Genomic DNA, 15123 nt, shown 5'->3' with positions numbered 1-15123 from the left:
TCATGATTCTCTCTGTTTACACTGGGTGTGAATAATGTGGTGAATTATGGGTTTAACCAGTTCATTTAAGGTATATCTGAGTAGCCTAATGTTGTCAGGAGGAAGGTTAAGTTCAGAGAATAATGAACACCATGGTTATGTTTAGTGGCGTGATTTATGGGACGATAAAGGCATTTAAAAAATTTTGAAGGTATGTTTTGCTGCTTGTAAAAGGGTGTGGCGTTTGTTTGCATTACGTTATTTATTCCTGCACAAAGTCAACTACAATTCTGTCCCACTGTTTTTTATAAAATTTCTGTAACCATGTCTGGAATCTTTGGCAGCTTTGTTCCTGTTCCTCTTGAGCAATAATCAAAATGTATCAAATTGATTGATAAAAGCAAATTGATACTAAACACTATTCTTTGTGGAACATGAATCTCACAAAAATAACCGTAGCACTGTTTCTACTCGGTGTGAGGATCTATTTAACATTTAAAAGGTGAGATTCTGCACTTGTGACATGTTCCGTCTGTGTATTACTACATGTTGATGAGTCTTTAACTGAAAGTTGCGACTTCAGTGAGTTACAGTTTCTGGTCAGAGACACAGAGCGGGAAGACCATCTTTCAGAGCACCCAGGTTCAAGCCTCCCTCCCTGTTCAGGTGTCTGTCCTCGAAGCAGACCATGATAATGATAAATGTGAATATGCCAGTTCCTTATCATCCTCAAATTCTCTCATTTCTGCTTTCTTTGATCACATGAGCTGTGAGATTTTAGGACACCACACCACTGCTGAGTCAGTAAAGTCAGTAAAAATATATCGAAAGACTCCTACCAGGTGCCAGCAGACAAGATATGCTTCTGTACAAAAGGTTAGTTAAACAGAATAAGGTCTTTCTATGCACAGCGCTACGTTAATGCCACTGCTACCACATACGCTGACCTCTGAGCAGCCTGTGGTCAGAGGCAAGAGAAAAGCCAGGGATCAGTTACAATCCCGTAATATGTTTTGATTAAGGCCAGACCTAATGTTTAATTTCATTACTGGCTTTTCTATTGAGTGCTCTCTAAATGAATTGCTTGGTCTATGAAATAGTTTTGTCTGATTTACTGTTCAAAATTCAAAGGTAGTGCGTTTACAATATTATAAAACTGAGATAAACGGCAAATCGTCACACTGAAGCAGCTGGAACCAAAGAATCTCTGGTGTTTTGGCCTGAATGACCCCAAATGTTTAAGTGATTATCAAAATTGTTGATGATCGATTAATAAATTAATCGACTTATCGTTTCGTTTTTAATTAGGATAAAACATTCCCAAACACTGATTTTGTGTCAGTCGTAAGTGATTGTTGTTCTTTCAAATTATTGTGTGAGTATTCAAACTTCTCAGTGAAACACGTCTCCTCAGCGCTGCACTGAACACCTCTCTGTCCTTCCACTTTAAGGCAGTTCGGAGAATAAACCCAAGAGAATTTCTCCAGCTTGGCCTTCATCCATGTTTACAGCTTTGTCTAACATTGTGTATAATTCACTGAGCTGCTTGTTTGTTCCTATGTGTTATATGTTTACAAGTGCCAAAAGAAAATAGCTGAGGTACTTGTTGGAAATTCATGTAAACATAGTACAAACAGTACAAGAGGGCTCTAGATAAGATCCATGTATCTGCTGAACTGAATGTCATAAATAAATCAGTCCTGACTTGGAACTTTTTATCCCTGTTTTTTTTTTTTTTGTTGTTTTTTTTTTTTTTTTCCTTAAAAAAAGGGAGCAACACAGGCAACCAGAAAAACTGGATTACGTAAATCGGGAATATTAGAGCTGTCACAGGCATAACTGTCTAATTATTGTTTTGATCCAGTGAGTATAGCTCACTTCTGCAGTGAACCCTGCCCTTGGCAGTAATATAGTTTTGACTCACGCTGCTGAACATGATGTACCAATCTACTGGCACGCAACATGCTAGAAGAAGCCCTCTACTATTTCCTGAACAAAGTGCACAGCTTACATACCAGTCAAGGTTTGAAGGAAACACTGGAGACAAACATCCATTTAAGCTTTTTTTTTTTATTAGAAAAAATTAGAATTAGAAAACTTTGGCAAGATTGTGAATCAACAATTGCATTTGTATAAAAATACATTCGGTTTTTCAGTGCGTGCCGAGGAACTTGCACAGCCGACCCTGAAGACCAGTTTGTTTTTTTTTTCTTTTTCTTTTTTTTGGCAGTTGAGGCAAAAACTTCATCCTCAAGTTAGTTTTTGGAATGTTCTTTAGTCCATACATTTCAGTGGCGTCGCCAGCTTGGGGCTCGACTTGTACGCTGAGCGGTGTGCTCTGGATGAGCCTCACAAAGCGCCCCACAGCACCGAGGCATCTGGCTCCCATCAAAAGCTTCAGACCACATGGCTCAGAGGTCTCCATCTCCTCCTCCTCCTCCTTTTGTTTAGCAGCTGGGAGAGCTAATCTATGAGCCTCGTGCAGCTTTATACACAAACTGCTCATCCTATTTTATAACTGTGCTAAAATCAACAACCACAGCTATCCGACACTTCAGTGCCTTAAGCCTTGTATTAACACAACACGTCTCTTGGAATCCAGCCACATACAATCCAACCGTTTTTTTTTTTTTTTCTGTTGTTGTTCTAAGTTCTTTCAGAATACATTCACTTCTATTCAACTCTATGAGAGAACGACTCCCTGAAACTCTCATGCAATCTTCCACTGCAGATAAATAAGGCATATGTTTTTTTCCCTTTTACATATTGTTACCTGCATGCATAAAATACATCTACATCTGCTTATTTAACTTGTCTCTTCCACCGTCACACCTTCAGATACAGTATGTGCTTAAGTAACAGTAGAAATTATCACAGGCACACTGCTGTTGAGTCACACGATGCATAGCAATGTAGGTTGTTAAAAACTACTGTGTTGCCAGGCAAAGGAGAGTGGAAATTGAAAACAATAATTGCACTTGTTTCTTTACGCCACTCAAAGTTACAATGTACTGCTAAACATGTGTCAACTTATCAAGGGCGATTTTTTTCAACTCTCCACCTGACAAATATCAAGTGATCTACCCCCCCGCCTCCAATATGTCCCTTAAATCTTAAAAAAATCTCTTCAGGTGAGGGAATTGTTGATTGGGAGGTATTTGCAGCTCGCTTCGTCATGAGCCAAAAATCACTTGGGGAGGACAGGAACTGATGTAGAGAAGTTGCTTCCCTCGCAACAGAACAGGAGAGCGTCCACTTTACTTTATGGACTGGAAACAAAAGTGGCAGCTCCTCCAGTGACACCCAGTTCCTGTGAGCTCCATCTCCTCTCCTGACCTCTCCGTGGCGCTTCAGTCCCTCTCCACAACACTTGGTGGGACCAGGGGCCATTTACCAGAGAGAAGTAATCCAGGAGAAGATAAATCTCTTGATTCTTTTCGATAATTTTAGTCGCTTGAATCTCAGGCGGGGCTCATGGTTCAACACGTCATGCAGCGAGGTCTCATGTTTAAGGGCTGGGGGTTGGGGTCAATCTGTAGGCAGGAAATAGAAATAAAGACACATAAGATGAAGGTTCAGTAAAACACAAATTTCAGCCTTTCTCCGAGCAAAAACAGTCAGCGCTGTGATGCATTCTGCCTACATTCAGCCCACACCCACGGCTATATTTTCATGTAGATACAATTCAGCTGTGATCTCAACAGTATGTTTAGCAGCTAAGAAGTGCTTTAGGGATGTTTTAAAATGTATCTACACACAAAGAAAAAAAGAAAAAATAATCTCTACAAGCTTTTATATGTGCCAATCAAACACTGCAATACCGTGGGTGAGGGTGCGTGTTGTTTCCAGCATTTTGTGACTCACCTCGCTGTACACCGGCGGAGGTCGGAAGCGAAACTCTTGAACAAAAGCCATGAGGGGGCGCTCCAGGATCCCACTCAGGTCCTCGGCTGGCTGCGGGACCACCGCGTTGCTGCACTGCCCGGCCTCCTCCTCTGTCACCACAGAGCTGTAATCTGGAGGAGCTGCAGGGAGGGAAAGAGGCAGGATTAGTGCACTGGTCTGACTCAACAGAAAAGCACAGGTCCAAACACTAAGCTGCTGAGTCATCACTGCAGTTAAAACTCTTAAAAACCCACATTACATTTACTGCCTTTTGCATTAACAAACACTGATTTGAACCAACATGATTCTCAGCAGAATCGAAACCTTTGTTTGTTTATGCATGCTGGCATCTGACTCTGTGGTATTTTGGCAGTAAAGTGATCATAAAAATAAAAGAGGGTACAGGCCCACAAACTGATAGAGGTTGGAGAAGCTCTTCGAAAGCAAAAAAAAGGGAGCAATTTCTAAAGAGTGTTGTTTTTATCTTCAGAGTCTGAGCACTAAATGTTGATAAATGTTCAGCTAAGTCTGGGAAAAAATGAAAATGTCACTGTTATAATAATTGACTCCCTATGCACATCTAGACCTACACACGCATCTCTGCCACTGCAGTATTAAAGGACACTTACGCTCAGGCTGCTCAGGGATGGCCATACGCAGCCACTCCAGGTTGACGCTGTACTGGCTGCTCACACTCGAGGTCCGGCTGCCGAAGGGATGGAGGGGGATGGTGCCAATGACCAGCGGCAGCTCCAGACACAGCTTCGATGTCCCAGGAACGTCGACACAAACCTGTTAGAGGGGGAGGAGTGGAGAACTGTTGGATCCAGCCTTAAACACGTAAACGGTGAATCTTCAAATTCATAAGAAATGTAAAGCCGCTGTTCACTAAGCTCACCTTGAGCATGTACTCCACTTTGATGATACGGCACTGTAGGACGGAGGGGCCCACAGGTGGGATTTTGATGGCGCGGCCGTGCCAAGTCTCCCGGCACCTGGCGCCCACAATGTCACCGCACAGCGTGGCCACCACCGAGCGCTTCTGTTTCATGGTGCCGCGGGCGATGAACGTCTGTGTCTGAGTGATGAAGGCTTTGGGCACGATTGATCTGGAGGTAGAGTTGTCAAACTCCGCAAAGACAGGTATCACCTCACCTACAGAGACGGAAAGCATATCAGAAATTGCCAAAACTTCTAATCTGACCAACGAAGAATGTGTTTATAGAAGGTGTTGTTTCAGATGCTAGACTCTGACCTGGTGTGTAGCCTTTGCGGTCGATCTTTGCCGTCACAGACACCTGTCCAAAGTTGCGATACCAGGCCCGTGCCATCTTGTCCTTCGTTCCTGCCTGCGGCGCCTGGGAATGACCAAAACCCAATCAGTGAGCGCCTCAGAACAGCCAGAACACCATGAAAGCTTGTGATGAAACATTCATGAAAAGTGAGGGCTGAGGTGCTCACCAGTAAGGCTGGTGTGTTGATGTCAATGGGCTCGATGACTGTGAACTCCTTCTTGAGCTTCTTGACGGTGGCCCACGGCCTGTGTAGCTTAACTTTGACCCAGTAACGGATGCTGCCATGTTTCCCCTCGAACGAGGTGACCAGTGTCTCCTCTGGCAGCTGGAAGCTGAATGGAAATTCATGTCTGCCAGCAGGAAGGACAGTAACTTCACCATTATCTGAGAGGAAGAGAAAGAAAAAGAAAAACATGTTTAAGATACAGCTCATTCACTTTTTGTTTTGTTTTTGTTTTGATCGTGAGGGTTGCTTCACTCCCTCGGTTAGTCCCTTCCTGTGGGTGTCAGGTTATCATCAGGAAGCACAGCAGAAAGTAATAAAGCAATTCAACACAATGAAATACAGTTTCTAAATCTCTACTGTGATCGACTCTCTAATTTTGTCTAAGGTGATTCATGTAGCACAGCACAAGAATGGTAGCAAATGGCTTCTTCTGAATGAAATATAAACATTTAAAAAACACTAGTATTCTTTGGAAATCCTTATAAATTAAGCTGACTTGGTGAGAGAGTATGAACAGATCTTTTAAGCAAGACTTTTGCTGAAATAGAAATCGCTCTGTCTTTCTTTGCAATCACATGGCTTCCGTGCTTGCTCAGAGGGGCGGTTCTTTCTCCATTGTGCTGACTGAGAACATGTTTTCCTCAAGCTGTATTATACAGCCCGTCTCAACTGCTCTGTTTTTTCACTCTCTTGCTGCACAGGTCTGGGAACACGTGTTTGCGTTTAACAGACTCAGTGTGTTTTGTGTCCCTTTGTTAGCTGCGAGCTCCTATTTGATTTAAATTACAATACTGTCACTGTCAAATCCTCTTAATGGGTTAAGTGGGGTTGTTGTGAACATATTTTTTTTCCAAGCACACCTACAAAGAAAAACACAACAAAAAAAAAAAAACCCCAACTTGTTCACATACCACAGACTAAACGGAAATATACATGTTATTATGTGTTTTAAAAATTGCTGTTAGCATGCAGGATTTCAAAGGAGACCCACGAGGCAGACAAAACGAAGCAGGAACATAAAACCGAGAAAGCTCTGGCTGTGAATTTCCTGTCTACACTTTAAACCAAAACAACCCTGAATGAAGGTAAAAGCCTGAGGTTCCTCTGCTCATTTCACAGGAGGTAAAAAAAAACACCCAGCATTTTCTTTGAATGAGGCAGTCTGATGTCAGAAGTATTTCTTTCAACAGATGTTTTCACAGCAACAAAGCAATGTATAGACAGCTGCTGCAGCACGTTTGGCTCCCTTCTTATACAGTAAGGTTTTTAAACTTACATATCAAGTTGTGACCAACAACAAAAACTTCTCATATGACAGAAGAAAGGATCAACAACAACAACAACAACAACAACAACAACAACATAAAAATGCTTTTGTCAATGAATGACTGGATGCTTGTTTTGTGCATTTTCTGAATCTGGATATCCACTTTTACTTCTTCGAGGAACTTTTCAACAAGAAAGTAAGCATCTCCTAAACTTGACTTTTGTTTCATTCACTCAGTATTAGAAGGTCAAGGTCAACTTTTCATCTACAGTGGAACAAGTTCGTAAATCAAGTCATAGTCAACAAAGCCTGTGAGGAAAACAACTGAGCAGAGGGTCCAGGTCCAAAAACAAGTGATAGTTTGACTTCTTAAGACATTTACACGACCAGAGAAGGTAGGACTTGTTTCCATCATCCATTTAACACTCATACTAAACCATGAAAACAAAACTTACAGAAAAACAACTAGCTCAGTGTCCCCAGATAAATAGGCCACTTTCATTATCAGTTCAGTAGCTGGCATTTGGTGACTGAGAGGACGATGCTTTTTCAGTTTCGATGCATGCCGGTTATTTCACAGGTTTAAAGACATGATGAACCCTCTCCCACCACCGAGCCCGCACAGTGGACTGACCTGCCTGCAGCAGCACCTCTCTCCGGTTCAGGTACTCCACCTCGTCGCTGTAGTTCTGGGTGTACGCGGTGCTGGAGCCGGCGGACCGGGACTCGGTCCAGTGCACTTTAGCGAAACCTTCGGCGTGGAGCTTCAGCGAGTCCACCCTGCTCTCCCCGGACAGCTCCAGCACCACCCGGCCGGACACCACGTCCCCGCTGCTGTACACCGGAGGACAGTCCACCTCCGCGGAGTCGAAGACGATGTCAAACTTTTTCAACTTGTCGAAAATCATTTTCTTTGCAGGATGCGCGAGTCCTCTCAAGACGCAAAAGTGGTTCCTTTCTTCTTGTCCCACAGTATGTGTGAGTGTGCTGAAGTGAGTCTTCGGGCTGCTGGTGTTTTACTTGCACTTGTTTAAAGCTCAAACTGCAGGGCCCTTTCTGACTGCAGCCCTATTTGGAGCCTGAAGAAGTGGGCGGGATTATCTGAATTTATTATGTAAGACCTCAGGAGAGGTTTGAAGGCTGGGCGACGCTGCCTTCACGTGCTCTTCTTTGGCACGGACTTTTCAGTTCTACAGTCGTAAAGTCAGACATATGGCTGCATTTGACTGGTTTATTCAGCCAGCAGGAACGCCAAACTTACTTTTCAGGAAAGTTTCAAACAGCAGAGGACTTGGAGTGTGAAGGATTACAACAAACACTGCAGCAGCTGTTTCCAATAACAAATGTGTGAAATCAGTTGCTGCTTAAAACCATAAGACTTACGTCTCACAGTTTCAAGCCACTGCTGTTTTGTTGAGTTGTTTTTTAATTGTCTGATGTTTTGTTTTAAGCATCATTACGAAGAGGAAAAAATTCTTATCAGGCCAAAAATGATGCTTTCCTTCATTCACTAACCAACCTTAAACCATCACCATGTTGCACATTTACAGGTTTGGATACAGGTACAAGTCTGGACAAAACCCATCCACCTCATGATTTCCAATAAATGACAAGCACTATGAAAGTAAAAGTAAAACTCAAAACTGCCACAACTTCCATGAGAGCCATTCACCTGATGACTGATTATGACAACATGGATGTTGTGTAAAATTCACACTAACTTAATTCTTATTTACCACTTAGTTGAGCTACTTGAGTGCAGCACTTTTCCTAACAACCCATATTTCCAGACCGAGCTTGAAGGCAGCACAATAAACATGCAGGACTGGGTGTGGAGGGAGCAGAGAGGAAAACAGGGCCTGATGATTGATGGTTACAGGTTCTTAGAAGAAAACAGGCCTACTGAGCATGCCTCAGTCTGGCAGAGTTCCTCCTCCCTGCACAGCTCAGAGGAAAATAGTTTCACTCGGGACCAAAGCTGTTTACTCCACTTTTTATGTCGGTTTGAACATACTGTTACACTGCGTGGGCCGCCGCACACATGGAAAACACACAGCCCCTCACATGAGCATGCAACGTATGCCACCAAATCCCCTTACAACTACAGTCACTGTACCGTCTTTGATAAAGAGATACTATAGAGATAGCACGGGATAACTGTAAGTTACCACTTAAAGAAAACTTTTGCAGCAACTTGGTAACTTGCATGACCAAGCATAGCACTTTCAACATTTCCAAACAATGCCAGCTCTGAGCAGAATTGGTTTTCTTCCAAACTCCTCAGTAAACTCAAAAAAACACTTCTGAGTTGAGTTACTCTCTTCATTCAATCCAAAATCCGTCATACAAAAATCAAGTCTGGTTTGAGAAAAACAAAGTTGTTTACTCCTTTGTTCCCAGAGATGAGGAGTTAGCTGTCTACTGCCACCAATTGGTGATATGGAGGCAGTGTGAACAACTGCAGGACTACCAGGATGTTTTTATAGCCAGCAGATGTATGAATCTGGGAAATGTTGGGAAACTCTGAGTAGAGGATGCTCACAGGTTATGACAAACTAGTGTCTCCCCTGGCTGTCATTTTACCTTTCACAGGTTGGTAAAATAGTAGAAAGCAGATGGAGGTTTTAACTGCATATTACCTGCATCATAGGACATTAATTTATTGTTTTGTTTTGTTTTTTAAATACAATGTGTCCTCACCAACAGCAGAATATTATGTCAGTGGTTCCGTTTCTATTACTTTGTCAGTTTATACTAAAACATTCAAGAAGCTCGGCCCTGGGTAAAAATGAAGCCCAGTGCGCCACCTGCTGGTGACAAGGAGCAGTGCCTGGTTCTGCCAGGCCCCCTGGTCTCTGATAAGATGAACAGGAGGTTCCCTGCACAGAGTGATGGGTCTGATAAACACTCCAGACTCAACCTAATCATTGCTGAAAACATGTTTGTAACTGCTGCAGACTAAAGTAAACACATTCCCCTATGTTTGCCAGAAGAGCTGCTGAGTACACAACATTACAAAACAAATATTAACAATGAAGCCCTTCATACCTCAGAGCAGAGAGGGGCTTGAGAAAGTGTAATTCCTCTGTGATGTTTGCAAGAGAAACGAGTCCGACAAGTTCACTCTAAGATAAATTTCTGTCTTTAAAAAGGAAAAACAATCATTCACAACAAAGAAAAAAAAAACTAAAACATGCATGAGCTGAAAATGACATGACAATGTAAAATGAATGGAGAACAGCAGCTGGCTGCAGGATGGAGGGAGGCGAGGCTAAGGGGAGCCACGTGTTGTTTTCTTGGTTGCCACAGCAACACAGGCTGCATTTTTTAAACATCCCCCACCCCTTCCTCTTTCCTTCCTTTCCCTTCTGTCTTTCACCTTCTCCTCTTTTCTTGCTGCTGCAGTCCCAACTAAACAGAACTAATAACAACATATTTAGTTTTACTTCTAAACATTTACTCTTACTACTTTGCCCAGTCACTTGTATGTGCAAAATTTGTGGGTGAATTAAACAAATTTTGTCCTTGAAAGGATTTTGGGACGTACACGAAAAGGATGAAGCTTTGCAAAAACAATTTAAGCCGTTTTTTCCTGGACACATTCTACAGTGTCACACTAAGAAAGCACCCATGTACTGACTGCAGCTTTTTATTTGACCGCTATATATTTATGTCAACCATCTTAGAAGATCTCTTTGTAAGATCTATTTGTATTAGTATTTGGCAGCCATCTGTGTCTATAGCTACCTTAAGACAGCCAGTGTTATGGTGGCTCAAAATTGCTGAGCATTATTGATAAACCCTGTACTGTGACATCAAGTCCAAAATCACTACTTTGTCATTTTTGGTGATCACATCATCTTGAGATGTTTTATTAGGCGTGGGAGATATGGATATGGGTCTTTTATTACAGTATGCTATATTTGATTTCATTCAGAGATATTGATATATATTATGATATAATACATTTTCTGAGAAATCAATAAAGAGCTCATCACTCAAGCAAATAAAATACACTTCATCACACTGATGATAATATAAATGATATATTTGCCATAAAAGTAATGTGACTCATTGATGAGCACCTCTTTCCACTATGACCTTACAACACCCAGAGAGGTTAAAGGGATAGATATCATGGTACAGATTGTAGAACAAAATTTCGGGCAGTGGACAAATTGGTATCATCTTACAACATATATCTAATATTGTCCTCCGCTGTGCTTTATTTCAAAGGACAAGTGATGCAAAAGAAATAGGCCTGCTGTTGAATGAGAAGCATTTGAATGCATTTAGACCTTTAACTATACAGTTTCCCAGTTAACTGTTTTTGTTTCAGTTTTGATTTTGAGTTACTTCCTGTGTGAAGCAGTTTTCTCATTGGTGAGCACACCAATACCAGATAATTTGGTAGAACAGGAAGAAGTGACAATTGTGCTGAAGCAATGAATCCATAATCATAAAATGATTATGATATTAATGAACTGTTAATAAACCGTTGCACTACACTAGTAATTCATCAAGTAAAGAGACCAAACATTTGCTTTTTTACAAATTTTCAATACTTGCAACAACAGCAATAATAGCATAATAACAACAACAGCTTTATAAGAGACTCTGCATCAGACTGAGCAGTCAAACCAAATGTAGGTTGCTGTTTACAGATCATCTAATCAAACATTAACCGCTACCTACAATTTATTTACTCGGCTACTATGGCCTATATTCACTGACTCCGTTTTTAAGTTGCCTGGTGACTTCCACACAAGGGGAATGTCACACCTTACAGTGTTACATCCTATACAATAAAGCAAAGATGTGTTTATTTGGACCCGGCACTAATGGATTTGTATTTAATCTTAGGATTATGTTATCTGGCAGATGTATCTGATGAGCCAGTGTCAGCTTCTCTCCCAGCTTTCCATGTAACACATTCGGTCCAGGTGGCTTCATTTTGCAAACTGCAGCAACTACAAGACACAGAAGCTACCAGCTGGCACATGACAGCAGTTTTACACCACATTATTCAGAGAGAGAGAGAGAGAGAGAGAGAATGATAGAGATAAAGAGAGAGAGAACCTTTCATCCACCAACATGCTGAAATACAGTCACTATGTATATCATAACAAAGCTAGAAACTATAGCTTACAATATATATATATACACAGATACAGTAAGGGGCGAAAGAGAGAACAAGAACTACAACAAAGTCAGCACAAATGATACAAATCTCTCTCCTTATAAAGAAGTGAAGGCACTACAAAAAGCCAAACTTATTTCTAGTCACCTTTGGACTTCTGCACCTCCAGTCAGAACCTGAACCTGTTGACTTGCCTTATTTGACTCTCTTTGCTGAATATTAAAATGCATTTATTTGGCTAAAATATAACTAGGTCTACATTAAAAATTAACTACATTTTATGTGCAAAACACAAACATGTTTTGTATTATTTAGAACTTACACCACTGTGTGTTTCAAAAACAAAATTATGAAACCAAATCAAATAATGCATTTAAAAAAGAACTCTGCAGGATGGATATGGTTTCTTGTGAGAAGCAACCTCATAAAATGCAGCTATAACTCACACGGGTTTTACTTATTGCCCATGAATAAACACAGTGTGAACTGCATATTAACCTTTCAGGGGACTAAAACCAGCTGCAGCTTTCGCCACTGACCTCGGATCAGATGCTGTCTCTTCCTGAAGTAGGTGATCTTGGAGGTGTAGTCGTTATAGACAGAGTTCATGCCACGGTTCTCCAGCCAGTGTGCCGTGGCCACTCCTCTACCCTGTACCTTCAGGGAGTGCACTTTAGTGTCTCTGCGGAGCTCCAGGATCACCTGGCCAGACACCACCTCCCCTCCAGTGAACGCAGCATCAGCCGGACCATCCAGATCCAGCATGAAAGACTTAATGGAGCTCAACGTCATTACTGGGTGTGAGGACAGGAAAACAGTTAAAAACATAAAAACACACAATTTGGCAAGGGCCACGCACTAACAAATATGTGTAGAACCGGTAGTCAGGTGCTGTGAAAACCATAATGCAAATAGCCAGAACCAGGAGGCATACATTATTTAAGCACCTTGTCTACGGGTTCTGTGTAAACAAGGGAAATCCAAAACAAATAAATTATAAACGTGAAGTCCTGTATTCACCTTTTATATAATTTTATGCAATGTTTCTGGATTGCTTTTAAAGGTGCACTTGTCATTAAACAGAAACTCCACTGAACATAGTCTTAATTTCTGATGTTTTTCTTTTAGGGATCTTCAGGGTGGGGTGGGTGGTTCTGCTTAGGGTCCTTGACAGACAGGGTCAGCCCTGCCAGTAGATACAGTGATGTCTGTGTTTTTAAACACGTTTTATAAATGTTTAATAGCATAGGAAAAGTAACGAAGATGCTAAATATTTTCTTACATTGGCTCCTGAACACAGTTAAAAAAAAAAAAGGTTATTAAAAATACTGTGTATACTAACATTTTTTGTTAACTGTACAGTGTCATGCTTTCATTCATCGATACATAAAATAAATAACAACACATAACAAATTCCACTTTCTAGCGACAATATGTTACTGACCGACTCTTTTTTCCAAAAATAGTTCTGTTCCAGCTTTGATAACTATTTTCTATCGGGCTAACATTGTTTACATTTCCCGTTATGCGACCGGTGCATGTTTAACGTCAATTTTATAAACGGCTCGTGCAGGTCTCAGCCAATCGAGATTGGGAACCGGGACTACGTTTTATAAATATCAGTTGTGAACGTTACGCTGACGTTTGAAAGAGTGGAGCTCACCTGCAGGACTGGAGCAACGCCGTGGTGTGGACGAAAGCGAATTTCACGGCAGAAAATCCACACTCTGTGTTCACCCCGACTGGGTGTTAAATGGAATCCACGCTTTTATAAACGGTGGCGGGTTTAAACGCCCATAAACACAGCGGCTCTCTGATTTACACCAATGACAAAGGGCACATGCGAGTCACGCCCGCCCACTTTACAACAGAGGAAGAGGAGGGGGACGACGGCGTGGAGATACCACGGGGAGAGTCCTGGCTGACCGTAGCTAGGTCAACGAAACGATATAAAAAATTAAACTGTGTGAGGCCTATGCGTCATTTATTTTTTTTTAAAATCATTCAATCAATAAGAAGCATAGAACACTTTGAATGAATAATTAGAATAAGATTTGATTTTTGTTCTTGGTCTTTTATTTTGAAGGATGTGTCTTTTTCCGTTAGCTAAACGGTCAGCAAGGCTGGGTAACTACCCGCAGCCCCAGGTTTACTCAATATCATTCATCATCATAACATAATCACACATTAGTTTGCTCCACTAAAGTACAACTATCAACTATGACCTTTGTCCTCCATCTTTTGGCCCTGGGCTTGAGGAGGGACTGAGTGTTAGATTCGAGTTTTAAGACCTTAATTGTTTTAGTTTGAGCTCATTTGTTGTAGAGTTTACTTTATCACATTTCTTTTATTTTTTCTTTTTGTCAAGTTATTAACAACGAAAACCACATGAAAGGTTATATTATTCCATCATAGGAGTAGGCCTATTGTAATGCTGCAGCCAACACTAATTTTCATTATCAATGCATCTGACATTTATTTTGTTTAATTACTGATTGACTCCTCTGTGTATAAAATGTCAGAAAATAGTGGGAAAATGTCCATTATTCCAGAAGCCCAAGTTTAAATATTCATATAGCTTTTTTTTGTCTGACCAATAGTCAAAAATACCATATATATATATATATATATATATATATATATATATTATGTGCATATATGACATTTACATTTTAGAAATTGGTACCAGTTAAGCTTTGACATTTTTGCATAAAAACTGTTGCACATTCATTTTCAACTAAGTGATCAATTAATCAACTAATAATTTCAGCTCTAGAGTACTGGTTGCTTTCTTGGTGCCACGGGAAACCTGATCATGAAACTGGCATTTATGGTGGTGGTCAATAGGGGCCCAACAACAACAGGTTAATCTGGCCATCATTAGCATTAGCGCTTATGAAATCACTCTTGATAGTGATTTCATAATCACTTATAATAATATTTTCTCTTTCGTCATTATTGTAAATTTTAATAGAAAAACACTACTACAGAACATACAAGTATGATGAGATATTTAAATTATGTAAAACTAACAGCCTATTTCACAAAGTAATAGCCTACAAAACCATGGAAGAGGAAACATAGGTAATAATAAACTAAATGAAATCCAAAACAATATGTAATGTAAAATACATTCAAAAAGAATCAGTTCAGTAAATTGTGGGTTCTTTTTTTTTTCATGTCATGTGCCTCAGCAGGTGAAAAAGTCACATGATCGCCATGTCACATGTTGGCCCAAATACAAGTTAATGACATGATCGCATGACTGACACACTTGTCTTTGTAAAAACATTTTCAGTTGTAAACTTTTTCATGCGTTTAATGATGAATG

The 15123-nt window shown here is 40.7% G+C and overlaps 1 protein-coding gene across 2 annotated transcripts; it reads right to left on the bottom strand.

The window, feature by feature from the left end:
- Positions 1-2029: 2029 nt before the first annotated feature.
- Positions 2030-13574, bottom strand: arrdc2 (arrestin domain containing 2). 2 transcript variants are annotated; one of them, XM_023399640.2, is made up of 8 exons: positions 13456-13574; positions 12332-12586; positions 5326-5543; positions 5120-5222; positions 4763-5019; positions 4494-4656; positions 3844-4004; positions 2030-3512 (listed from the first exon to the last, which is right to left on the bottom strand). In XM_023399640.2, the coding sequence occupies exons 2-8, from the start codon at positions 12582-12584 to the stop codon at positions 3459-3461; spliced, it is 1209 nt and encodes a 402-aa protein (XP_023255408.1). In that variant the 5' UTR covers positions 12585-12586; positions 13456-13574; the 3' UTR covers positions 2030-3458. The 2 variants fall into 2 exon arrangements, with proteins under 2 accessions (XP_023255408.1, XP_023255407.1); XM_023399639.2 differs by lacking the exons at positions 12332-12586; positions 13456-13574 and adding an exon at positions 7287-9165.
- Positions 13575-15123: the final 1549 nt, after the last annotated feature.

This window comes from Seriola lalandi, unplaced genomic scaffold (genome assembly GCF_002814215.2).
Source record: "Seriola lalandi dorsalis isolate HSWRI2012SDOR001 ecotype SW California unplaced genomic scaffold, Sedor1 jcf7180002052092, whole genome shotgun sequence".
NCBI lineage: Eukaryota > Metazoa > Chordata > Actinopteri > Carangiformes > Carangidae > Seriola > Seriola lalandi.
This window is presented reverse-complemented; position numbering and strand designations above follow the sequence as displayed.